The sequence below is a fragment of the Aquarana catesbeiana genome, linkage group LG01 (assembly GCF_042186555.1).
Source record: "Aquarana catesbeiana isolate 2022-GZ linkage group LG01, ASM4218655v1, whole genome shotgun sequence".
NCBI lineage: Eukaryota > Metazoa > Chordata > Amphibia > Anura > Ranidae > Aquarana > Aquarana catesbeiana.
Window position 1 is genome coordinate 243,452,348 of NC_133324.1, and position 25,701 is coordinate 243,478,048.

At 40.7% G+C, this 25,701-nt stretch overlaps 1 protein-coding gene across 8 annotated transcripts in view; it reads right to left on the reverse strand.

Annotated features, from left to right (window-relative positions):
• CLIP1 (CAP-Gly domain containing linker protein 1) overlaps positions 1–25,701 on the reverse strand; it is a 225,624-nt gene that overhangs the window by 80,786 nt on the left and 119,137 nt on the right. For 5 of the 8 annotated variants that reach the window (XM_073626975.1, XM_073626938.1, XM_073626999.1 and 2 more), the window contains 6 exons: positions 18,235–18,954; positions 15,180–15,296; positions 14,953–15,010; positions 13,131–13,214; positions 12,842–12,998; positions 9,478–9,643 (listed from right to left, as the gene is read on the reverse strand). In XM_073626975.1, coding sequence (XP_073483076.1) covers positions 9,478–9,643; positions 12,842–12,998; positions 13,131–13,214; positions 14,953–15,010; positions 15,180–15,296; positions 18,235–18,954 — 1,302 coding nt within the window. Of the gene's footprint in view, positions 1–9,477; positions 9,644–12,841; positions 12,999–13,130; positions 13,215–14,952; positions 15,011–15,179; positions 15,297–18,234; positions 18,955–21,302; positions 21,330–25,701 lie in introns of all 8 variants that reach the window. The other 3 variants (XM_073626958.1, XM_073626966.1, XM_073626982.1) reach the window with 2 other exon arrangements.

The following is a 25,701-nucleotide window of genomic DNA, read 5'->3' on the forward strand; positions in this document are numbered from 1 at the left end:
ACTAAAAATATCCATGTACAGGTATTTCTAGCAAACTGATCCCAAATGCCAAGTGATTATATGGGGGCGAGAGGCAGAAATGGCAAGAGGAAATACTCTTGCATCGCCTGTGCAATTCTTTAAAGTGAAGAAGTCTAATGTTATCAAAAAGCATGAAATCCAATGAGACCAGTGGTGCAGTGATGACAAAGTAAAATGAGAGGAAAATAGGTAAAGTGAAGAAGGTGGTAGCAATGGCCAGGCCTGGCCTGTTTTTAGTGAACTTTTTTTTTTCCCACTGGATAGTGTTTGGCAAAGATTTTTGGAGGAGGAGTCAAAATCTTTATGAAGTGATGCAATGGTCACAGATTGCCCATTCTAATTGTTCATTAACAGGGAATGTCATTATAGATTTTGCAGGTCTTTTTGTACCCAAAGGAGAATAGTGAGATGGATGAGAATCAAGTGCAACAATGCAGATGCTTTCACGCACAGCAGAAGCGAGCATATCCACATTAGCAAGCATGTTACATACAGCTTCATGTGTCCTCATTCCCTTTTGTGTCTGCCTTTTCTAGGCCAGGCATATTTGGATCTGACTCTGGTAAAGAGGGAGGAGCTGAAGAAGAGGCTTGGCATTTTGTAGCCCTGGACAGAGATGTTTAAAATTATCTGAGGAATTGTGACACATATGCAGAAAAATCAGTTTTTTGTCAGATAGGTTGCTTATTGCAAAATGGAACTAGAGTTCGATGCAGAGACCGATGTTGATATCAGGACCTGCGCTGATGCCAGGGAAGCATCGGCACTCTGGAGGTAGTCGTGCGGGTCTTCAGCAGAACGACTGGCTCCCTTTCACCTGGTTTCCCTAACAGGTACTGGTGAGGGTATTCCCCTGTGGGGTACTCATGAAACAGGGTGCAATATATAGGGTAAACATATCAGGGAGGAGTGTGCAGCAACTCGGGTGTAACTCGTTCTGTAAGTAAAGTCCTTGTGGTGAAGTGGCCGTAAAGTGTGCGATGTAATGCCTGGTCATCCACCAAAGACTAAGCTCTGAATTGTTGAATTTTAGCACAAGATTTGGAAAGTTGACACTGTAAAGTGAATACATTCCAAACATAGTCCAGGTTTTTAAAGTAACGGTCCACAATACTGCACTCTATATAGAATCCAGGCTTCATTCGTCCCGTTAGGCATACCACCTAGTTAATTTGTAAGTATTGGTCCCATGATCAAATATGGCAATTTGCACAAATACTTATCCTGTTAAAGGATATATATGTGTTATAGTACTAAGAGGATTTCTAAATTTTTGACATCAGCAGCAGCTACTGAAGATGAAGTAAAGATTTATGAAATGTGTTGAGATTTGTGACCTGCTTATTTTGGTATTAGACTGTCATTCTGTGGAACTTTAATACAAGTATTTGTGAGTAAGATGACATTTTAACTATAATTACAGTAAATCAGCTTCTTAGTTTATAAAGGTGTGTGCTTTATAAAAATTATTTTATTGAATAAAAATCTTTTTATATTCTACCTTGGTGTTGTGATGTAACTCAAAGTCCCATGGGCACTTGAAATGTAGTGTTGGATTGTATTATGAGGGATGAGACACTGAGGCTTGAATAATGAGTTGTCAAATCCACCTAGCGATAACAGAAAAAGCAGGTTGCCCCCCTACAGGGAACTTCAGGAACGATAAGATAGCGTTCGACTGTTAAGAGAGCTATAGCTGGGAGATAAACAGCATGCATCATATCCAGACATTGGAGGAACCTCCTTTCTGATGTTTAGTGACAGGACAGAGATGGTAGGTCAATACCATTGTTAAAGGTCATAGAAAAACAATTTTTTTTTTTTTCTAAAAAAGAGGCTCTGGACCTCAAAACCTTATCCTTGTGTAACACAGGAAGTAGATTCTTTATAGACACAGATATGAAAAGTAACCTAAAAAGTAAGGATAGATAAAGAATTATCTAGGATACCGCTGACACCCTCCTGCCATCCAATCCAACAAGATCCGCTCAAAACAGACGGATGGCGATCGTTCTCCAGCAGATCAGATGAAAACGAACAGGTTGTCCGTTTTCATCCGGTCTCGCCATAGAGGACAGCGGAGCTCTGACAGGTCTGTCCCTGCACAGTGGAAGACAATTAGTGTAGCGCTTAAAAAACATAACGTGACACATATATGAAATAAGGGGCAATGGACCCAAATAATCACAACCTATAAAATAGGGTAAAGAAACATGTGCAACTGTGATAAACAATTAAAAAAAGTAATGATAATAAATATCCAAGGAAAATCCAGGTGACAAAAATCAAAATAACAAAGTTCAAAATGTGAGGCAAGCTTCTTGTGAATGTCCAAACTGTGAGTCAGGATGTATATCTATAAAGTGAGGAGTACCACCACCGAAAATTAGGAGGATTACCAGAACGTTTGAACCCACCAGAGCATATGCTCCGTGAGCCAAACGGGCTTGTGTTATATGGATAACCACTGGGAATGGACACTGGAACCCACAAATGGCTGGAGCGAAACCACCCGACTGTCCACAAGATGAAGGGTATCCTAGTGGATTTGTCTCGTGAGAGACAATGATCAAATGTTCATAGATATGGTAAGGGTAGTATGGAGAAGGAAAAACAGAAAGGGCCAAGGTAAAATCAGCGCTTTTTAAAAACAAATGGTGGCAGTGGAGTACCTCCCGACGCGTTTCGTCTCCAAGGACATCGTCTGGGGTCACATATAGTGAGCAGAGACTGACCTGTCATCCACCTGCTCAGTGGGGATCAACGGAGCGATCCCCCACTGAGCTGGAGGAGTCTGTTCAATGGATCCGCTCCATGTGAAAGGGGCCTTAAACAATAGAAATTTTGACACATGATGATACTTAGGGCCAAATTCCAATATATACAAGACTGGTGAAAAGATAGGATTCATCCATGAATGTAGAAAACACCACAATGCAAAAAGCCCCTGTCCCCTACAACCTGAGCTTCAGCAGACAAGCCACTAAAGTCAGAGACTGAGAAGCAGGATGGCAAACTGGCCCCATTTTTTTTCCTCCCCCAAGCCTGTGGTGGGGTGCACAAAAATAGCAAAGTGAACCAAAAAACAAAGTTCATGTTTCTTCTGCGATAGTAGCCTGCCCGCTCACTGTCTGTTCTAAAAAGCTTTCAGGTCCACATTACCAGAATTACAGAATAAGGGTTCTTTAGAAAAACTAGGCTTGTTACTTTAGGTATTCCTGATGCAGGCAGCTCCAAATCTAGCTATGCGCCAATAAGGACCAAGATGGTATCCTTAACTTTTTGGAGTATCGTCTTCAGACTGACCTCTCATGTACCAAGTCCTAGTATAGGGTACAATATTCCTCATTCTCAGATGACTGTGCAGAAGCAATTGCAGTCGAAGGAGAGGGTGTGGCAGCACGCTTGTGGTCCATTGAGTTCTAAATCGGCAATCCTGGCTGCAGTTTTGCTCGTAATTGGAGAAAGACTGTTGCTGGAAAATACCAAATAAAGGATTAACCCCTAAAGGGGTTAAGGAAGACTCAAACGCTGCAACTCTGGCAGTGGACAGTAATCTGGACTATGTCAGGCCTTTTGGGGGGACACTGCAAGACCCCCAAGAATGGTTAGTGAATTGCTTTTGTGCTCATGATTTGCCATACTAGCACACAGTGAGGGGTAGTCCAAAGAGTACTTAAAATTGCTGCTGGAGAAGGAAGGGTTATTGCAGTCTTTGACCTGGTCACTTGTAAGGCAGCAAGAAGTCTAGGTACCATTAAGGGGATCATAGAACTGATCTAGATGCAGAGAAGATGGCAGGAAAGCAACAAGGTCCACACAAGCATGTGCACCATAGAGGGAACTCATGCAGAAGCACAAGGACTGTAGAAGGTGGGCTGCTCTAGCACCAAATTTAAAAACTGGCACAGCTCCCCTTCCTGTAAAACTGGCTGTGTGACCAACTGCGTTGCATCTAGAACCCAGTGATTGAACAAAACTGCTTGCATCAAAACAGCCTCCCTGTAGGGCTTTTGCCCAGGTCTTTACCCACCAAAGCTGAGGTCTAGCAAGGTCACAAACTATGTTGCTGGACTACATCTGAAAAAGGCCAAGAATTTACATTCCTCTCCTGTGTATGCTCTAACACTTCTCTATGCTTATTATACGAAGAACAGGGGATGCACAGACGAAAAGCCTGCATTCATTTAATGAAAATCAGAAACCAGGCTCTACTAAAGAAGTCTCTGCTGAATGAACATTCAGATCTTTTCAGTGCCATAACGTAGGACAGTAAGAAAAAAAAAAAAGTTTATTTTACATATAATGGCTATAACTGCCAAAAGACTTAAGGTGTATGTTACACCAAAAAGTGATGATTTCTTAAAATGTATTGGCTTAAAACTATCGTTCTTGAAAAATACAGCATATAAAGCATTTATTTAATTTTTTGTTGCTATATACCTGGTGATCCCACCTGTCCCCCTTGTTTCCTTTATCAAACGCACCATGCTAAGCACAGAAGTAGACCTGTACTGGTTTGGCCAGTTTGCATCCCTGCAAGCACTGCATGTCTGTATCTCCTACAGTCATGCCCCCTGCCCAGCAGATGCACTGGGTTGGAGCGTGGATCTGCCTTCTGGGACACACATACAAACAGGCTGCTGTGTGTGCCATTGCAACACTCCGTAAATACCCTTCCTCCTCTGTCTCCCAAACCATAACATATTAGTATATACACCCTCCTTTAAACATAGCTACTCTCCCTTATTTACCCCGGTAGTAGAATTTAAAGAAGTATCCTGTCCAGAATTAGGTCAACTGGGGTTAGGCCAGGTGTGTTCAACCATGGGGACCATGTCAAGTCAACTTTACCAGGGCGGCCACGGTGCTGGAAGATGCATTTTCCTAATCTCAAGGTAACTCCCATTTGGGCTACCCACTCCTTCAGAGTAGGAGGCTCAATCACTTTCTAGCCTCTGAGGATTAGTTTACAGGCTTGGAAAAGAGCCTGCTTACGGTTGTCTTCAATTGGGAGGTCATCTAGGATACCTAAAATGCACTGTTTGGGGTCTAGTGGGACACTGACCTTTAATACCTGATTAATGGTTGCAATAACTCCCGTCCAATAGAGATGTAGTTTTGGGCAACGCCATAGTAAATGGCTAAGGCCCCCATGGTCTCTAGAGCACCTAGCACAATCAGAATTTTCTTGTATGCCCATCCTATACAGTCTGGCCGGCGTAAAATGTACCCGTAATACTATAAAAAGCTGGGACAAAGGATGTGCTGTATTAAGAGAGCACAATTGTATGGTACGTAGCACTTCTTCCCATTGGTCCTCAAACGTGCCCACATCGCTTTCCCAGCTGGTGATTACTCTGGTTGGGAAGTTATTTTGAAATATAGACATTAGTATAGAATAAGGTCTGGAGATAAAACTCTTAAAGCGGTATACTTCTGTCATGTAATGGAAGACAGGAGCCGGAGATTGTATCCATAAGCCTGCTTGTGATTTTACCGCATGGTGTAGCTGCAAATAAGGAAAATACATGGATTGGGGCAACCCAAATTTATTCTGTAATTCTTGAAAGGAGCACAGTTTACCGCTAGTAAAGATATGTACCAAGTGTGTGACACCATAGGATTTCCATCTTGCTGCACATGTAAGGGATTTTAGTTTTTCATAGAATTTATTGTGCCATATAGGGCTATAGCCAGTGAAGCCATGAGATCCTGTAGCTGTCTAACTTTGTTCCATATCTTTTGTATTAGAACATACGTAGGAAAAGGTTTGTTCGATTTAGCGAAAGCCAACGCTTCCAGTCCCGTGGCAAAATTATGCTTTCCTGTAATGTATGTAAGAAGAACCATGGTTGGGTCTTCATTAACCCCCTCCCTGGTAGTCTCCTTGGGTATAACTCAATCTTGGAGCTGGGCTGCTAAATAATAGAGCCAATGATTGGCTAGGGCAAGCCCCCCACCTCCTTGGGTGTTTGGAGTTGTTCCAACTTAATCCTCGGGGGGGTCTATCAAGCTATATAAATGAGCAGAGCACGGGATTAATGATGCAGAATACAGAAGTGGAACTACCATTGGCGTATTGTGTAAGACAAAGAAGTTGTGGCATAAAAATAAATTTGGTGAGGTTCACTCTGCCTACAAGTGATATCTTTAGTTTAGACCATACTTTAATTTTGTACCTAATGGGGCATAATAATGGGCAGAGCTTGAGGGAGATATAATCTCATGGTTACGACTCCTAGGTACTTAAATTGAGAGGTTACTGGGATGTCATGGAGTGTGGGTCCCTGACTGCCAGGGGTAGAATCTAACAGCATGATCGAGGATTTAGTCCAATTGATCACCAGGCCTGAAAATACTCCAAATTTTTTAATGACTGTCATGGCTTCCTTCAGGGATCCCGCCGTGTCACCCAGTAACAACAGCGTCGTCTGCATAGAGCATTATTTTTTCATGAATCTGGCCATATTTAAAACTGGTTATTAAGGGGTTAGAGCATCATAAGAGCAGCCAGCGGTTCTATGGCTATGGGGAATAAGAGAGAGGGGACAGAGGGCATCCCTGCCGGGTTTCTCTATGCAATGGGAAAGGGGAGGATACATGACCTGCTTCTCTAATTACCACTTTCGGAGAGGTATAAAGTAGTTGTACCCATTATAGGAATATGGGTCCAAATCCAAACTCCTGCATTGTAGCCCACGAGTACTGCCATTCGACACCTAAGGCCTTGTGGGCATCCAACGACAATAGTGCCCTATCCCCCATATTATCGGCCAGGAACTGTATATTAACAAACAGGCGTCACAAATTAATGGCTGTAGAGCGTTCTGGTATGAAGCCAGATTGGTCAGGATGTATGATAGATGATATTGCCACATTTAGCATTAGCGCTAACACCTTTGCCAAAATTGTAATTTCGGTCTGTAATAAAGAAATCGGCTTATAAGAGCCCGGGTCTAAAGGGTCCTTCTCTGGTTTAAGCAGAAAAACTATATTGGCTTCTGTCATTGTGTCTGGAAGGTACTGACTGTCTCTAGCTGCATTGAATGTTCTGAGTAGGTGTGGTAGTATGGTGTCCCCATATTGTTTATATGCCTCATTCGGGATCCCCAGGGACCTTACAATTAGGGAAAGAGTTAACCGCTAAATGGACTTCTTCTATGGGGATAGGTGCATCTAACCGTTGACTCAATTTTGGTTAAGCAAGGCAGCTCAATCTCATGCAAGAATTCTTGCAATTCAACTTGTCAATATCCTTGTTTTGGACTGTAGAGGTACAAATAAAATCCCACCAGCTTCTGCATAATAGTGGTCAGGGTATTTATGTTTCTGCTTTGGGTTGCAGAGACGCCAAAAGTCAATGTGGACCTAGTTTGCTTAAAACCCATAGCAGGAGGGCGGTGCCAAGTACAGGGTCCAGTACACTGTTAAGGTCACCCACCAAAATAAGGGGAATATCAGGGTTGCTCAGCTGGTATGATAGCAGGGCCCAGAGAATCGTGGAGTTAAAAGGAGGCGGAATGTACACAATAGCAAGGATACAAAAGTTAGCAGGAAAATTCTACATAATAGAAACACATACAGTCAGGTCCATAAATATTGTGACATCGACACAATTCTAATCTTTTTGGCACTATACACCACCACAATGTATTTGAAATTAAACGAACAAGATGTGCTTTAACTGCAGACTTTCAGCTTTAATTTGAGGGTATTTATATCCAAATCAGGTGAACGGTTTAGGAATTACAACAGTTTGTATATGTGCCTTCCACTTTTTAAGGGACCAAAAGTAATGGGTTAATTGGCTGCTCAGCTTTTCCATGATCAGGTGTGTGTTATTCCCTCATTATCCCATTTACAAGGAGCAGATAAAAGGTCCAGAGTTAATTTCAAGTGTGCTATTTGCATTTGGAATCTGTTGCTGTCAACTCTCAATATGAGATCCAAAGAGCTGTCACTATCAGTGAAGCAAGCCATCATTAGGCTGAAAAAAACAAAACAAACCCATCAGAGAGATAGCAAAAACATTAGGTGTGGCCAAATCAATTGTTTGGAACATCTTTAAAAAGAAAGAACGCACCGGTGAGCTCAGCAACACCAAAAAACCCCAGAAGACCACAGAAAACAACTGTGGTGGATGACCAAAGAATTCTTTCCCTGGTGAAGAAAACACCCTTCACAACAGTTGGCCAGATCAAGAACACTCTCCAGGAGGTAGGTGTATGTGTGTCAAAGTCAACAATCAAGAGAAGACACCAAAGTGAATACAGAGGGTTCACCATAAGATGTAAACCGTTGGTGAGCCTCAAAATCAGGAAGGCCAGATTAGAGTTTACCAAACAACATCTAAAAAAGCCTTCACAGTTCTGGAACAACATCCTATGGACAGATGAGACCAAGATCAACTTGTACCAGAGTGATGGGAAGAGAAGAGTATGGAGAAGGAAACGAACTGCTCATGATCCAAAGCATACCACCTCATCAGTGAAGCATGGTGGTGGTAGTGTCATGGCATGGGCATGTATGGCTGCCAATGGAACTGGTTCTCTTGTATTTATTAATATGACTGCTGACAAAAGCAGCAGGATGAATTCTGAAGTGTTTCGGGCAATATTATCTGCTCACATTCAGCAAAAAGCTTCAGAACTCATTGGACGGCGCTTCACAGTGCAGAAGGACAATGACCCGAAGCATACTGCGAAAGCAACCAAAGAGTTTAAGGGAAAGAAGTGGAATGTTATGCAATGGCCAAGTCAATCACCTGACCTGAATCCGATTGAGCATGCATTTCACATGCTGAAGACAAAACTGAAGGGAAAATGCCCCAAGAACAAGCAGAAACTGAAGACAGTTGCAGTAGAGGCCTGGCAGAGCATCACCAGGGATGAAACCCAGCGTCTGGTGATGTCTATGCGTTCCAGACTTCAGGCTGTAATTGACTGCAAAGGATTTGCAACCAAGTATTAAAAGGTGAAAGTTTGATGGATGATTGTTAATCTGTCCCATTACTTTTGGTCCCTTAAAAAGTGGAAGGCACATATACAAACTGTTGTAATTCCTACACCGTTCACCTGATTTGGATGTAAATACCCTAAAATTAAAGCTGAAAGTCTGCAGTTAAAGCACATCTTGTTCGTTTCATTTCAAATACATTGTGGTGGTGTATAGAGCCAAAAAGATTAGAATTGTGTTGAAGTCCCAATATTTATGGACCTGACTGTACCTCCCCTCAGAATCAATCATTTCCACAAATACTTTAATTACAAAAATATTTGAAAATCTCACTTTAACGATATCTATAAGCAACACAAAGCTGCTAAACTTGTTTCAGCTTCTGATCCATAGACTTCAAATACTTCTATACACAAATGCATAATATGCCACATACAGAGCATATCATAAGGTCAATTGTTGTCTTAACAGTAACCACAAGTATAAAGCTCCTCTTACCAGGCCTTCTATTTCAGAAGCCATTGCTTTTATTGCCAACTGGTGAGATTCCTGTGCTTCCACTGAACATCGCTTAGCTTCAGTTCCCAGCTTCTCAATATCCTCCTGTAGTGTTTTTACTGTTCCTCTGGATTTTGACAGTTCTGTCTGGAGATCAGCTAAGTTCCTGTGTAAAAATATTTAACACAAAAGTTTTAAACCAAAACACAATGCAACTGCTACATGAAGACTAACTGTTCAGAGACTATAGTTATCTACATCAACCATTTAAAATTAAACATTTAGTTATTTAACTTTGGTAAATCCAGTCAGCTGCAGTAGACCAGTGGTTCTCAACCTCAGTCCTCAAGTACCCCCAATGGGCCATGTTTTGGGAACTTCCCTTAGATAAAATAGCTCTGATCAATACCAATTTCATTGGTATCAATTAAAAGCAGCTGTGTAATGTAAAGGAAAATATGGACCGTCGGGGGTACTTGAGGACTGAGGTTGAGAACCACTGCAGTAGACTACTAGACTTTGAGCATCACCATTCTTTGCACTACTTAAAGTGAAACTAAACCCATTTGTCTAACAGTTTTCCAAAAGAGTTGCATTCAAGGTATGCCGTGAATGATAACGGTCACATTTGTTTGTGCTCTTAAACTGTCAATTCATTGAAAATTGGGGTCATAACTGATCACATGTGAAGCACCATGGCAACTTCAAATCAAACAGAAGCTAAGATGGTAGCTTCCTTGGCTATATGGAATAGAAGGGTTTAGTCCTGCTTTAAAGTGGAGTTCCACCCACTTTTACAACTCTTCAGCATCCCTCACTAAACTGTGCACTGTAAACGAATTGGATATTTTTACATTTTTTTTCTCAGCACTTACTGTATATCTGCTGTATTCATTTTTCACTTCCTCCTCCCTGGCCGCGGCCCATCGCATCATTTCCTGTTTGCAATGCCTTCTGGGAAGGGGCGGCAACTTAATCTGACATTGCCGTTGCTATGGAAACCTGACCTGAAACCTATTACACTGCTTGTGCTGCACTGAGCATGTGCGAGATCTGCAAGGATGAGATCCAGGAAGAAATACAGTCTGGCTTCAGATACCCACACTTAAGATGGCCACGGCCTGCTGTAAGTTTATAAAATAACAAACTACTGCTATAAACTAACAAAACAGACCTTAGTTTACAGACTAACTTTACTAGAATACATTAAGCTTGTGTATTATAGGGGTATTTTTATTTAAAAAGTATAATTTCGGCCGGAACACCACTTTAAGGAAGAACTGTCACGTATTTTTTATTTTATCAATGTTCAAATTACTGAAATGAATATTAGAGCACTATTGTGCCTCCATTATTTGCCTATGCAGTCAAAAAACCCTAGTAGATATTAAAAATCTGGGCTGCTTTGTAAAATGATCTTTAATTTTATTGTTTTACCTGTAGGCTATCTGGATCCCCTTAGAATCCTGGCTAATAAAGCAGCTAGTAAGCAACCCCCAGGTCCTGACTTGTTGATAAGACTTGAAAACCATTTGATGCTCACTCCAGGCATTGCAGAACTGAATACCAACAGTTTATGTCCTAGCAATAAGGACGTGGGGGCTGCTAACTTGGATTTTATTAGCAAGGCTTCTGAGGGGATGAAAATGGCTTACAGGTAAAACTATAAAATTAAAATTTTAAAAAGCGGAACAGATTTTTAATATTTACTGGGGCCCCTTGACTGCATAGGCTATTTTCTGCAAAAGGTGAACTTAAAATACCTGTCCCCTTTTTAAAAGAAGGATCCTTATGCTGGCACGTTAGCTTTGTAAATACAGTATAAAGTCTTTACTATTAGTAATTGCCTACAGACGGACTGTTTACTGGACTGGTCTGCAGATAAAAGAAATCTGCCATTAAAGCAGAACTTTTCCCTTAACAACTTGATAAAAATAAATGTTCTTTAGAAAGAAACATACATTGCACATTAATAATTATACTTTCAAAATAAAAGTGTGCTATAAATTGCCTCCAACATTGCTCCTGTTTCTTTTTGCTGGAGGCTGCCATTTTGCTGAAGCCCAGAGCCCCTGAACAACAGTAAATCATAAAGTAGAACTAAACCCCATCAAGTTAAGTTTAAAAAAAGTTATATTCCTGGAATGCCAGGACTGCTAACTGTCACATTTGCTTGTGTCCTCAACCACACTCAAACCATCAAATGGCTGGTGTCTTAACTGATCACATGTGCAGCACCACAGGAGTTGCAGATCAAACAGAAGCAGCTTCCTTGGCTTTAAAAGATAAGAGGGTTTAATTCCGCTTTAAGGCTATCAGCAGATTGGCCTCTGCAAATATGCCAGTGCCTAAAAATATAGAGCAACTGCGCATGTGCAGGACAGGGTATTGCTGTATTTTAAACAGCATGGGCACTTATTTTTAATGTTTTACATAGCTTTACCTGCAAAAGGGGCCAGCCTGAAGTAATCTAGCAGGACTTTATTTTCTGAGTAAAGTTACACTCTAATTAACAGTTATGTCAAACCACCATTTGAAAATGCTGATCCTGTGTCTTTTTAACTGGTGAGCCACCCACCTTGAGTAAGTTGTAAGTTTATAATCAGTAGTCAGGCAGCATATATATTTTTTATAAGATAGATGCCAACATGTGACAGCTCGTAACCAAGGCTGTAAACTCAGCAGCTGGAGTTACAGCTGTGTTCTGAGATTATAGTTCACGAAAATCTGATAAACACACAGAGTGCAAACCCCTCAGTGCAAGCATTGGGATTATATGAGGCAATCTGGAAAATCAAGCACTTGTAGGTGGGAAAAGTTCAGCATCAGCCATTTATAACTTGCTTCAGAAAACTGCAACATTATACACCACATTCATAAAAACATTGTGATGCCCCATACACACAAGCGGAATTTCCGTAGGAAAAATCTTGGATGGTTTTTCCAACGGAATTCTGCTCAAGCTTGGCATGCATACACACAGTAACACAAAAGTTCTCTGAACTTTCAACCGTCAAGAATGCGGTGACGTACAACACTAGGATGAGCCGAGAAAATGCTTCCGAGCATGCGTCGAATTGTTTCCGAGCATGCGTAGGAATTTTGCACATCGGAATTTCCGATCGGAACTGTTTCCGACGGAAAAATAGAGAACCTGCTCTCAATCTTTTGCTGGCGGGAATTCCGCCAGCAAAAGTCCGATGGAGCATACACACGGTCGGAATTTACGACCAATAGCTCACATCGGACTTTTGCTGGTGGAATTTCAGCTCGTGTGTACGGGGCATAAGAAAAGGAAATGCTGTTAATATTTTACATTTGTTTTGAAAAGCAAAACTGAAAAGGAACATGCAAATGGAAGCACCTTTCCCTAGACTGCAATTCTTCATTCAACTTTGAAAGCTGAGCAGAGCTGTCTCCTGAGGACTGGATCATTTCTGAGATTTGATGTTCAAGGTTGGCTTTGGCCTTCAATAAGTTTTCTTCTTTTTCTTCACCTTCTTTCACTTTCTTCTCCAGTGCTAAACACAAAGTAGAACCACTTGTGAACCTTTCAAAACTTAAAAGTGCTTCCACTTTATAAATATCATATATCGGGCAACAAATAAAAGGGAATGTACATGTTAGATACTACACTGAGGAAACACACTCACCAGCACAAAGGGGCTGTAATTCCTCCAGTTTATTTGTTATTTCTGCACATTGTCTTTCTCGCTCATCTAGTTTACCTGCAGTTTCTAAAGGATAAAAACAAGTAAACAGACTTGTACTTTTAGTAAATCAATACCAGCGCACTAAAATCACTCTTGTAAAATACAATAGCATAAAATAGAATAGACTAAAAACCCAGCAGCTGGAAATTATCGGCCACCCTCAGCAGAAAAACAGAATATGCATATAGAACCAGCACTTACTTACAGACCAATATTTTCCTCAGAAATGCCCATGAGGTATGACTTCATAATATTCAATACCTATAATGTCCAATAAAGTGCATATATACAAGTCCCAAATGTCTCTTGTTCCACCGATTTCTTTTACTATGGCGAAGTCCCAATTCTGATGGTGATCAACTTACAAACATTAAAGGAGAAGTATGGGTTTTTTTTTTTTAGATTCATACTTACCTCGGTGGATGGAGCATCAGACCGATGCTGCAGCTGTCCCTCGGCGTGTCTGCACTGAGAACCCAGCCACGAGCAAAGAGATGCTGCCGGTCAGTCAGCATCTTTCCTGCTCTGATCCTCCACGCTCATTGGATCGCTGAGCTGTGGAGGGGCGGGGAGCGGCCGTCTCAGTGGCTCGCTGAGACTGCCATCAATCAAGGCCGCTGGCAGATCCAGACTTGGGAAGTCGGGATGACGCTGTGCTTCCACTGATGGCAATGACGTCAGCGAAGAGCGGACTTCAGACTGCTTGCTGCTGAAAACAGGTCACAGGAGTGCAAAACTAATTGCACTCCCGTGACCCAGAGGAGAAGCCCAGACTAAAAAGCTCAGGCTTGACTTCTCCTTTAATAAAAGACATGCACACCACCCTCAAGAAGGCTGCCACGGCACTTCCAGTCCAAAGAACCTTGGCAGCCTTCTTGAGGGTGATATGCATGTCTTTTATTAATGTAAGTTTATTAATGTTTGTTTGTAAGTGCATTTGTATTTGAATATTTGTTTTTATGGGAAGTTACTACAATATGGAGCTTTTATATTCGTCACATAGGGAAGCTGGATTTATTTAGTGGAACAAAGTTACCTGCTTTTTTGAAGCAAGCGGACAGAGAAGCACTGATATGCACTTTTGTTTAAGGTGCATGGAGTGACGGTGTTGGAGATTGGGACTTGGTATACACTGCAAAGTGGTTAAGGGACACGAATGTGGTTGCAGGTTTGAATGCGAGTTGTTTTGTCACCTGAAGGAGTGTTTTTTTGTTTTGTTTTTTTAAAGCGGTTTTACACTATATTATTTTCTTTTTTTGGGCTTCTAACATTATTAATGGAGCCATTGGGAAGGAGGACTGCCTAGGAGCGACTGATCAGGCTCATTCATTTTATATATATATATATATATATATATATATATATATATATATATATATATATATATATATATATATATATATATATATATATATATATATATATATATATATATTTTTTTTTTTTTTTTTTTACAAAGGTGAAATTATCCTTTAAGTAGATCAATCTTATATTATATATCACTTGGGTTTCTATCAGTAAAATTTCTGTGCTTGAGCTCCTAGGTTTGCACACCTGCTGTTCCGGTTTATTTCATAAAAAATGAAACAGGAGGTGCAGTAGCAATGTGCAAAAGTGGGCAGAAGGCCCAAAAACTCCCATGAGGACATGACCACAACAAGACTATTTTGGTGCTGGTGTATCCAAGAGTAGATCAAACCTTTAAACATGTTCTGCTACTGGTCAAAACTATAACTCCCTTTAAAAATCTGCGCCTACTCACCTTGCATAACTTTTTGGAAAACCTTGGTTTCCTCAGTTGAGGAGTTCAATAATTTTTTCTAGAAGAAATGCCAATGATTAACACATGGAAATATGCAATAAATGAGTATACCAATTTACAAGAAAAGAAGCATTTGATTCCTGCAAAGGGACAATGCTATATCAGCATTTTACAAAGCAAAATCCTAAACTCTACCTAATTTAACAGTGTATAAACAGTAACCTTACCAAATTCTCCATTTCCTTCTCATTGGTTTCTTTGGCCAGAAGCAACGATTGTAAATTGCTCTCTAGGGTAGAAAATTTTTCATTACGCTCCTTCAACTGCTTCTGCAGTTCGTTTGCCTAGCAGAATGTAATGAATGGAATAAGCAAATAAAACTAAAATAAAACAGAACAAAAAAGAAAGAAAAAAAAAATGACAAAAACAAAAATGGAACCAAATACATGAAAGACACAGTTTTTGCCTTTTTGTTTTTTAAAGTGGTTTTAAACCCTTAAATATACCCTACTGAAGTGACTGAGCTCAAGTGATACACAGATAAAACAAATCCTACTGCATAAGTTGTACTCGTTTATCTGCAGCACTCTCTCCTCTACAGCCTTTTAAAGCACACATTTTACCGCATTTCTTAGCTTCACTGGCAGGGATCTGATATCACTGACTGCACAGGGCGGAGTTTAATCTGAGACCTGAGTGGAGGGAACAGATACTACACAGTCCCTAGGAAAACAAGCACAGCTGAAGCTATCAATCACCTGCTGTGTGCTGGAGAGGGAGCATGGCCATATTCTGGGATTGTTTAGTATGGGCATGGACTGTCAGAAGTGACTCATGCAAAGAGAGGAATGAGAGGGGAGGCAAAAATCACACTAGGTGCATTGGATATGGACAAGTACACACAATATAAAGGAAATGCATTTGTTAATTTTAAATTTTAGAGGTTTACAACCACTTTAAAAGCTGAAGTTTAGTCAAAACATAAATTTTGCTTCCATCACATCACTTACCTGTAATGTCCTTCCTGCTGCTGAACTTCTGGCTCTGAGGGAGTTAATAGCTCAGAGTCTTCTATAAGCTGTAGCGATTATACTGCATGTAGCATGATTTGTGAATGGGGGAAGCATCTGATAAGCAACAATATTCTCTCCCCATTCACAGATCATCCTAACCCTAACTATTAAAGCATCAATTAAACCAAAAAATATATAAATGCTATATCTATTATATAATTCCTTAATTCTACCAGTAACACTTTTGTCTTAAGGTGGTTACACTCATGCCTCCACTATGTATGGAGAAGCAGAATAGTCACCCTTGGAGGGTAGCATTTTCAGTCTGTGAAGAGGATAGTGTTCGATAGATTATGGGATTTAGATGAACATTACATAAGTGACTAACAAATTTAGGCTAGGTTTACACTACTAGCATAGCTTGCGGCTCTCCTGAATAGCAATCTGCAGTGGATCTTTTTTAAGAGAAGTTTGACAGGTGGTGAGGAGATGTCATCTTTTCAGCACGTCTTAACTCTGCAAAAGTTGCTAGTGTGTGCATTGCATGCAGTTGCAACATGGCCCCATTTGCTTGAATACTGGTACTTTCCCGGGGGGGAGGGGGGGTTCATTTTTGCTGTGGCATGTGTACACCCCACCTGGCTGTGTGTTTTTACCACCCACCAACTGCAAGTGTAAATGAGCTCTAAAGCATAACTACAACTAACACTTTTAAAGCCATTCACAATAGTGTTAGCTGAACAATGGTAGCACCCCTGACAGTGTAAAATGTTTTGTCTCAACCCACTAACTGCACACCTTGGTCTGTTAAAGGAATTTGAAAAATACCAGATTTAACAGGAGCAACAGCCCAAAATAAAGGTAAAGAAAAGACTTTAAAAATAAAAAAAATTGGGGTTTAGATGCACTTTACCTCCCTCAGAACCAGACATTCAGCAGCAGGATAAGGGCCTGCCATCCATGCACAGAAGATTTCTACTTGATCAAGCTGCCTAACATGGTACAGATAAATGATGTGACTGCAGTTATGGGAGAATTTTTTTTCCCTTTACCAAAAACTTAAAATAGACATGCAAATCAAATAATGTATTTTTTAAAAGTGGACCATGTCATGGATGTACCTGAACATACGTTTGGTAAGGTTAGTTTCCTGGCTGTATGAATTTGTGCTATAGTTAAAACTAATAAAATAAATCTTTATCAAGCTGTAGTCAAAACACATTAGTATACTGGTGTTTAATTGGTAAAATATAGTATAGTGCATTTGAGTAAAAAAGGGTTGCTTGATAAATTCGTGACCAGTTAAATAGATCTATCTAAATATATCTATAGACAAAAGTTTTTAATTTTGGATAGAGAGAGGGGAGGGATTAGTATTCCTGTCAGGTTTTACTGTGAACCAAGGCACCACTGGTGAGATTCCTCACTACCTGTCTGGTAAAAAAGGTTGTACCCAGGGCAGGATGTGAGGGGAAAGCTCTCCCCTTTCACACTGGGGCAGGCGTTGACAGTAAAACGCCGCTAGTTTTAGCTGCGCATTACCGTCATTTTAGCGGCGCTATTCGTCCGCTAGTGGGGCGCTTTTAACCCCAGCTAGCGGCCAAATAAAGTTAAATGCGCCGTGGCGCTTTGGCAGCGGTGCCCATTCATTTAGCTTTCTGGCTAATTATATATATATATATATATATATATATATATATATATATATATATATATATATATATATATATATATATATATATATATATATATATATATATTATTATGGTGTGGTTAAGAGAAGGCATCTGGGCCCGTTACAATGTGGAGCAAAGTTTCATAAAGCTCAATATACTGGTCTGCATTTAAACTCTGATTAAAATTGTTTACTCCCAGCCTGGACCGGAAGTGACATCATGGCGTCACTCCGGTCCCCCAAGGATCAAAGAGGATTTATTCTACGTCTCCTCCCATCGCTTCTGAAAGCATTTTAGCGGCTCGCGAGCCGCTCGGAACACTTTCATGAAAAAGCCAGCCACCAACGGAATGAAAAAAAATACGGGGTTATGGCTGATATGAATATATCCTCAAAGCATGCCTCATTTTTAAGAGTGTCATACTTGGGTGAATTTGAACTTTAAAATACCCTTCAGCAACCTCAAGACATGCTGTTCTCATACCAAGACTGGCAAACCTCTATTCATCATACATACAAACCTTTGACATGTGGGCCTATAGCCCGTCCGTGTGGATTTGTTCAAAAAACTAAGTCAGGAAATGACTTTGTTACCTTGGTTTCTGTATCATGAAGCTTAGTTAAGGTCTCCTCTATTTCTATTAGATGTTGTTCTTCTGCTGTATCCAGTTTAGACTGAAGAGCTTCAAGTTCAGACTCTTTTTCTTCATTAGAAGACTGTAGTTTTGCCTTCAAAGCATCTATCTCTTTAAGGCGTTGAGATCTCTCAGCCTCTTGTTTAGACTTGAGTTGTTCAATTTCTTTTTGGTGTTCTATCTTGAGATTCTCTATCTTAGCTTTAAGTTCAATTATTTCAGAGTTCCCTGTAAGTGCACCTTTGCTGCATGAAAGGGTCAGTTCCTCCATCGTTTGCTGATGTGAAGTGATTGCAGAGTCCAATTTTGATTTCCAAAGTTCTATCCCATCGGCATTCTCCTTGTTTGCATGGGTGAGCTTTACTTTCAAGCTTTCATTTTCTTTAGATATCTTTTCTACTGAGGTTTTTAGTGACACAACTTCTCTCTCATGATCACCTTGTGTACTCTCAAGCTTGCTTTTGAAGGAGAGAATCTCTTGCTCATGTTTCTTGTTAAGTTCTACTATATTTTCTTGTAGAGAATTTATTTCTTGCAACAACGAAAGTGATGTGTCCACATCGCTAGTCTGTTTGCTACATTCTACAAGCTTATGACGTAGGTCAGCTACCTCTTTCGTTTTTAGCACCAAGTCTTTCTCTAATTCCATGATACGGGATTTTTCAGAGACAGTAGCCACCTGTGATAACCAATAATTAGAGAATGAAAGAAACATTGGTTAATCAAGAAACTGACCCAGACAGAATTAATAATATGTAAGAAAGTTGTTTAAATATTTCACAACTCCTTATAAAAGACGTACAAGAGGCCTGGATATTTCACCAGTGATTAACAGGTGTTTTTTAAAGCCAAAGCACAACCAAAAGCAAGGTAGATTTCAGGCAAGTAATATTTAAAAAGGCTTTTTATAAGCAGACAGTTCATTTGAACTGACATGGTCTTGGTAGTACTCAATGTTCCACCTATTTTGCACTGTAATTTAATCTGCTTTAGTGCAAGCAAGGTTGTCAAAACACCAGCTTGCAAGTCTGCACAGAAGTTAATAATGAAATTTGAAAGGCTAAGTTCACCTTTTGTAATACATTACATGTTTCACCCATATTCTGGGTGGAACATGTAACATGTTTCAAATTCTGTTGCCTCAATGTGAAAGTGGGCAGGGATCCTCACCCACACAGCCACATCATTTATTCACAAGTTTCCTCTGGATGAACGAACTACAGCTCCCATCAGTCACTGCAGCTTGTAGTTCTGAATGAACTGAATGAAGGGTGCCAATGAGCGCTCTTGAAGTTCAATTGAAAGCCTTGCAACTTTTAGACAGCCCATATGAGGGTATGGGTAGAAAGCTGCTGGGCTTATTTGCAGAAGCCTGACATAGCACCCCTGATCCACTGATCACAGATGCAATGCTTTCCAAGCTTCCTGCAGGAAAACATAATAAAGGCACTTTTTTTTCCTGCAAAAAATATGTGCATTTATTGTTTTTTCTTGAAAGGTGAACTTATGCTTTAAGCTACTGAGCCTATTCTGAAATTAAAAAAAAAAAAAAAAAAAAATCACAGAAGTGGTGGCAGCAAAAGGGGGCGATTGTGGTAAAGAAATCACTGCCCAATAATATGGACTAGATATATAAAGAAGGCATTCAGTATAAGGATGAGTTCAGGCATGTTCGCAGCTCCATGTGCTCACGCCCACCAGGAAGCTGACACTCCGCAGCACCAATCACAGGCAGTGATACAATTCCCGATCTGTGCAGCCGCGGATCGTGAAATGTCTCACTGATTAGCACTGCGGAGGGTCAGCTTCCTGGTGGGCGCGGGCACGTGAAGCTGCGAACACCACTGAGCTCATCCTTTAGTATAAGACACCAAAGGGGGTTATTTACTAAAACGGGAGAGTGCAAAATTTGGCGCAGCTCTGAGAAATCAATCAGCTTCCAGGTTTTATTGCCAAAAGCTTAATTGATCAAGCTGAAGTTAGAAGCTAATTGGCTATCATGCACAGCTGCATCAAATTCCGAGTGCACCTGTTTTAGTAAATCGACCCCAAGTGTCTAAACAAAACCTTGAATTTCACTCAGGACTAAACAAATTCAGGTATAAAAAGGTAGTCAAAAACAGGTGGTGCTTCAATGTTTTAGAACTTTCTGTCATTATGTTCTATTGTCCCCTAAAATTGACTGCAGGCTCTTGATTGAACTGACTGGCCTGTGAGATCTGCATTCATCATATGCATAAGTTATATTCACTGTATAATCTGGCAAAAAAAAAAAAAAAAAATGAACTTGAAAGTCAAATATGATATTATACAAAGTAATGTATTAAATAACATGATAAAAAAAAAAAAATCAAATCTACCTATGGAGTATACGCTGAACTAAACAAGCACTTGTAAGCCAAAAGCACAGCATTATTTCCCATAACCTTGGTATAAAATCATGCATATTAGTAATGCCAACATTAAGCCTATACAAAACATAATAAAAACTGTCTCTGATAATATAAGCCCAACAAAAACAGCCTCTTTCACAATAAAACCACCAACACTGAATGCAATGTTAAATATTCTCACAGTAAAAGCTTTATACAGAGCAGGTTGTTATAGGCTACAAACATTAAAGCAGATACAATCCAAATAACTGCTTTTATAAATACATTTAGAAACCGTAAACACAGCACTTGGGGATTCCTGAAAAAGCTAAAAAACACATCAAAACACTTATCTAACAAACAGGAAAGACAAATATTCCTTTAAATAAAAAAAATAAAAATTTAAAAAAGAGAGATATATATCTATCTCTCTCCATCTCCCATTTTGCTTGTCAATGATAAAAATTAAAGAATGATTTTTCAAACATGCTTTGCGAGTTAGTTCCTAAACATTTATAGACAAACTAGCATGCAAAACACCAGTTTAAAACACAAAACCAGAGCTAAAAAGGTTACAAAAGGCCTGTATGTATTAGTAATTGCAAAACCTACCACCCCAGGCAACGATACCCCTTTCAGTAGGCACAATACTTACTTTTACAGAAACTTGCCTTGATTTTGGCTGCAAACAACAAAAAAGGTCAACATACACTAACAAGGCTATCAAAAGTCCATATACCAATATCAAGTCCAACAATGATGGTTCTAATTCTGTGCTGCTCACACCAAAGATCTCTGCTATTAAAAGTAAACCTGAACTGTAAGTTATGAATACAAACAATAGCTATTCAAAAGTTTTTAATCAAGCTGTTGCAACTGAGTGAGACTATCCATCATCACCACAGACCACCAAGGAGATGCTGAGAATCTGACTTTAGGTGATGCCATGACTGGTGCTGAAAATCCCAGCTGTAGGATGGAGTATGTGGTCAATCAATGGTTTCACAGCTCCAAGATCCAATGCACAGTGGAATGTGAAATACAGGCTGAAAGTGAAGATACTACAAGAGATTTAAACAATCTACGCGGAGAAGTCTTGGGCACATTAAGGGCTGGTTCACACCAGAATAGAGTGTGGGAAAGGAAGGCGCTTCCTGCCCCATGTTCAAAACAAAGTGCCTTTGTGATCTGCTGCGGGTGTAAATACATTGGCAACGGCACCCCAAACGCAGAATGCAAATGCAGATGCCTTTTACCTTGGTAAAAGATTGCATTGTATCGTACTATTTTCTTGTGTGGTCCAGTGCGATTTGCAGCCCATCCAAATGCAATGTAGGGAAACGCACAGGAATCTTACAGGATTCGGTTGTGAACTGGCCCTAAAAGTCAGCGAACAAGAAGTTATTTCAATACTGAAAGCAGCAGATTTTGAAGGTTTGACATCGTTAAATCGCTAAACTAATGGGTATATAGTCAGTCATTTCTACATTACCATAATTACACCTTGAATTTTACATCCACTTTAAAAAGTTTGCTGTTCAGTTCAACTTGTCCAGTCAATTTAGACCAGTGGTCTCCAAACTGTGGCCCTGGGGCCGGATGTGGACCTTCCCTTTGCCACTGTTCCTTCCACACCCAACAATAAGGCATTGTCTGTTGAAACAAATTGGGGGGGTATTCCTCCCATTTACAGGAATGATAGGGCATAATTCCCCCCCGCTGACACTCCCAATGGAGCACTATTCTTCCCACTAATACCAATGATGGGGCACTATTCTTTATAGGCGTTATGTTTTTTTTTTTTTTTTTTTTTTTTAACTTCCACTGACCACCAAGTCTGGGGCATTTTCTACTCCCTCTGATGCTGGGGTCTGGAGTCTCACTCTACTCCAACCGGTCACAGTGTGGCCCGCCCGAAGCCTAAAGGACAGTAAACTGTCCCTTTGTTTAGAAAGTTTGGAGACCCCTGATCGAGACAGTCCATAACCATTATAAAAATTTATAGCACAGGGGCGGTTAACCCATGGACCGTGGAGCACTGATGTGGCCCGTGACCTCAAACCAGGGAAGGCGGGTCGGCAAGCCCAGATCTCGATCAACAGGTTGCCGACCCTCCATCCCAGAGCATATGGAGCTGGCGTCGGCAGCAGAGGAAACAGGAGACTCCTAAGCCAAGGCTACCTCTGTAGCGCCGACTCCTGTCCCAGGTGGAATGATATCATGTGTACTTCACCTGGGTCCTTTCTAGCAGCACAGAGAGCAATACCAGCAGAAGCTGGAAGAGTAAAAAGTCAAATGTATTAAACACTTATGTGACAGACCTAGCCGGGAGAGAGACTTTTGGAGGGGACTGTATGCTAGCCTCTTGCCGATCGATCGGGGGCCCTTGCATTTGGGGGAACGGTGCTCTTTGTGAGCTGTATGCCTGAGGACCCTTGAGGTGGTATTACTGTGGATTCGGGTCCTGGTCCCCCAGGACACACAGACTCTGGGGACCCTGGATTTGCCATATTAGAAATAGTGGCCGATTCATAATGCTGGGACAGATACTGTTAGGAGATGCTGATGTAAATTCCAACACCTGTCTGTCTGTTGTCTGCTAAAATGTGTATTGTAAATAAGTCTACTATGGGAGCTAAGAGTCATTAGATCCCCATTGTTGTTTGTGTTAATTAACTCTGCTATTGTGTGAAGAAGAGTCTATGTTGACTGTGATAATGTTGATTGGATTTTCTGAACTACAAGACGGCCAGTCTGACCTAAAGGTCATGTCTGAGTCATCTAGGCTGTCTAAAGGGATTAGTTAATTAGCTCATGTTAATTAGGTAAATTAGGTTACAGCTGTATTGTTAGAGTAATATGAGCAGGAGGTCTGCACCTCCTCTTTTATTGTATAAATAAGACACTATTCCTGTCAATAAAGAGAGATTCCTGGTTGAACTTACATACAGCCTGCCTGGTGTTTGTTCTGAGCTATCACAACTGGACTAGAATGGCACAGAGCTGTAGTTCTAGTCCCGGAGCATCGGATGACCGAACAATCAGATGTTGCGATCTGCAATCTGATTCTATAGCTGCAGAGGAGTGTGGGGAGAGTGGAGCCGAGCGAGCAAAGGGGCTCGTTACAACTTACACTGCACATTTGCATTAGGCATATTAGCACTTATAATATAGGGTTATTAGGCTTCTTTCACACTGATTCGCAGGTGCAGCGAAGTGCACCTATGGCTTTCCTGCAGGTTAGGTCCAATAGACGTCTATTATATCCTGCGGGTCTGGTGCACGGTGTGGGTAAACTGCAGAGCATGTGTGAAAGCAGCCTTATAGGGGGCTCAGGACAGTGTTTGTTTACATTTGCGGTCTGAATTATGCGGACCATAATTCATTGTGGCCCGCAACCGGTTACTAAATCACTTAATTGGCCCCCGCTGTTCAAAAGGTTGAGCACCCATGTTACAAAACTAGGAGTCATTACAGTTCATGGGTGCATGTAGTGGCCACATCATCGTTTGTTAAATCTCCACTGATCCAAAACTATGCCACATTCTGAACCTGATCATCAAATAAGTCAGAACCAAAGTGATATTAAAGCTTCCTTTTTTTTATTATCATCATACTTACCTGATCTGTGCAATGGTTGTGCACATAGCAGCCCAATCTTCCTCCTCAGGCCTGTGCACCTTGCTTTTCCTCTTCAGCGACTGTCCACGTAGAAAAGTTGCTCTCTATGGGGGTATTCGCGTCTGCTTGCTTCAGAGCCATCCCAACTGTGTCTATTGACACAGACAGGGCGACTCTGCCCCACACCCCTCTTCCTCCTAACAGAATTTGATTGACAGCAGCAGGAACCAATAGCTCATGGTGCTATCAATCTGCCCAGTGAGAGAGGAGAGAGATGCTGCACACACAGGGTTTTTTTTTTTTTTTTTTTTACACTAATGCATGGCATTAAAGATCAAAAAAACCTTCAGCCTTTACAACCACTTCAACCTGCCATTACCTGGAATGTCTAAGGGCAGATGAAGAAAATAAAATTTATAGGTCCAACACAGAAGGTCGGAAAGTGGCAAAAACACCACCAGCACTTTGCTAAATGTTGATGCTACAAAACACAGTTTAGTTCTTTTATACAGGGTTGGATAGCTTGCATGTTTTCCAGCTACTTGGTGTTCTGAAGTTACAGGTGGGACAATCCTTTTAAAAACAAGCCTGAAGTTCATGGTCACTGATTATATACCAGCAATCAGTGTCAGATTTTCTTTAAAAAAAATAATATAGCAGGACGTCAGACATTAGATCAAATTCGTAGATCCAGAACACTGATCTCAGCGGTGAAAACTCTTGCTTCTTTAACTGGACCTTAATAAGGCCTTTGACAGCCTAAATTGGAACTACCTTTTTATTACTCTAAAGACCCTAGGGTTTGGCCCTTCATTCCTTTCCTTGCTGAAAACATTATATAGCACCCCAGTAGCCCAAGTTTCCATTAGAGGTCAGAAATCATCATCGTTCCCTATTAAGTGTGGTACAAGGCAGGGATGCCCACTTTCACCTTTGCTTTTTGCATTAGCAATAGAACCCCTAGCTATGGCGATTCGTTCCCACCCCAAAATTCACGGTATTCATTGTGGACAAGAACATAAATGTGCATTATTTGCCGAGTTTGTCCTTATGTACGTCACTAACCCCCACGTAACTTTGCATAATTTACAGTCCCTATTAGATAATTTCTCACAACTTTCTGGCCTGTCTCTGAATAACCAAAAAACAATAGTGTTTAACATCTCACTACCCCCTGCTATAATACAGACTCTTCAAAACACTTATAGCTTTCAATGGACTCACCACTCCCTCCCATACTTAGGGGTCCGGTTGACATCCTCTATTGACACTATTTATAAGGCAAATTACCCCCCACTATTTAAAAAAACCTAGGGAGGACATTCGTTGCTGGGCAGATTATTCCCCCTCATGGTTTGGCAGAGTCAACTCAATAAGAATGACGTTCCTACCTAGGCTCCTTTACTATTTTAGAACTCTACCAGCGGCAGTCC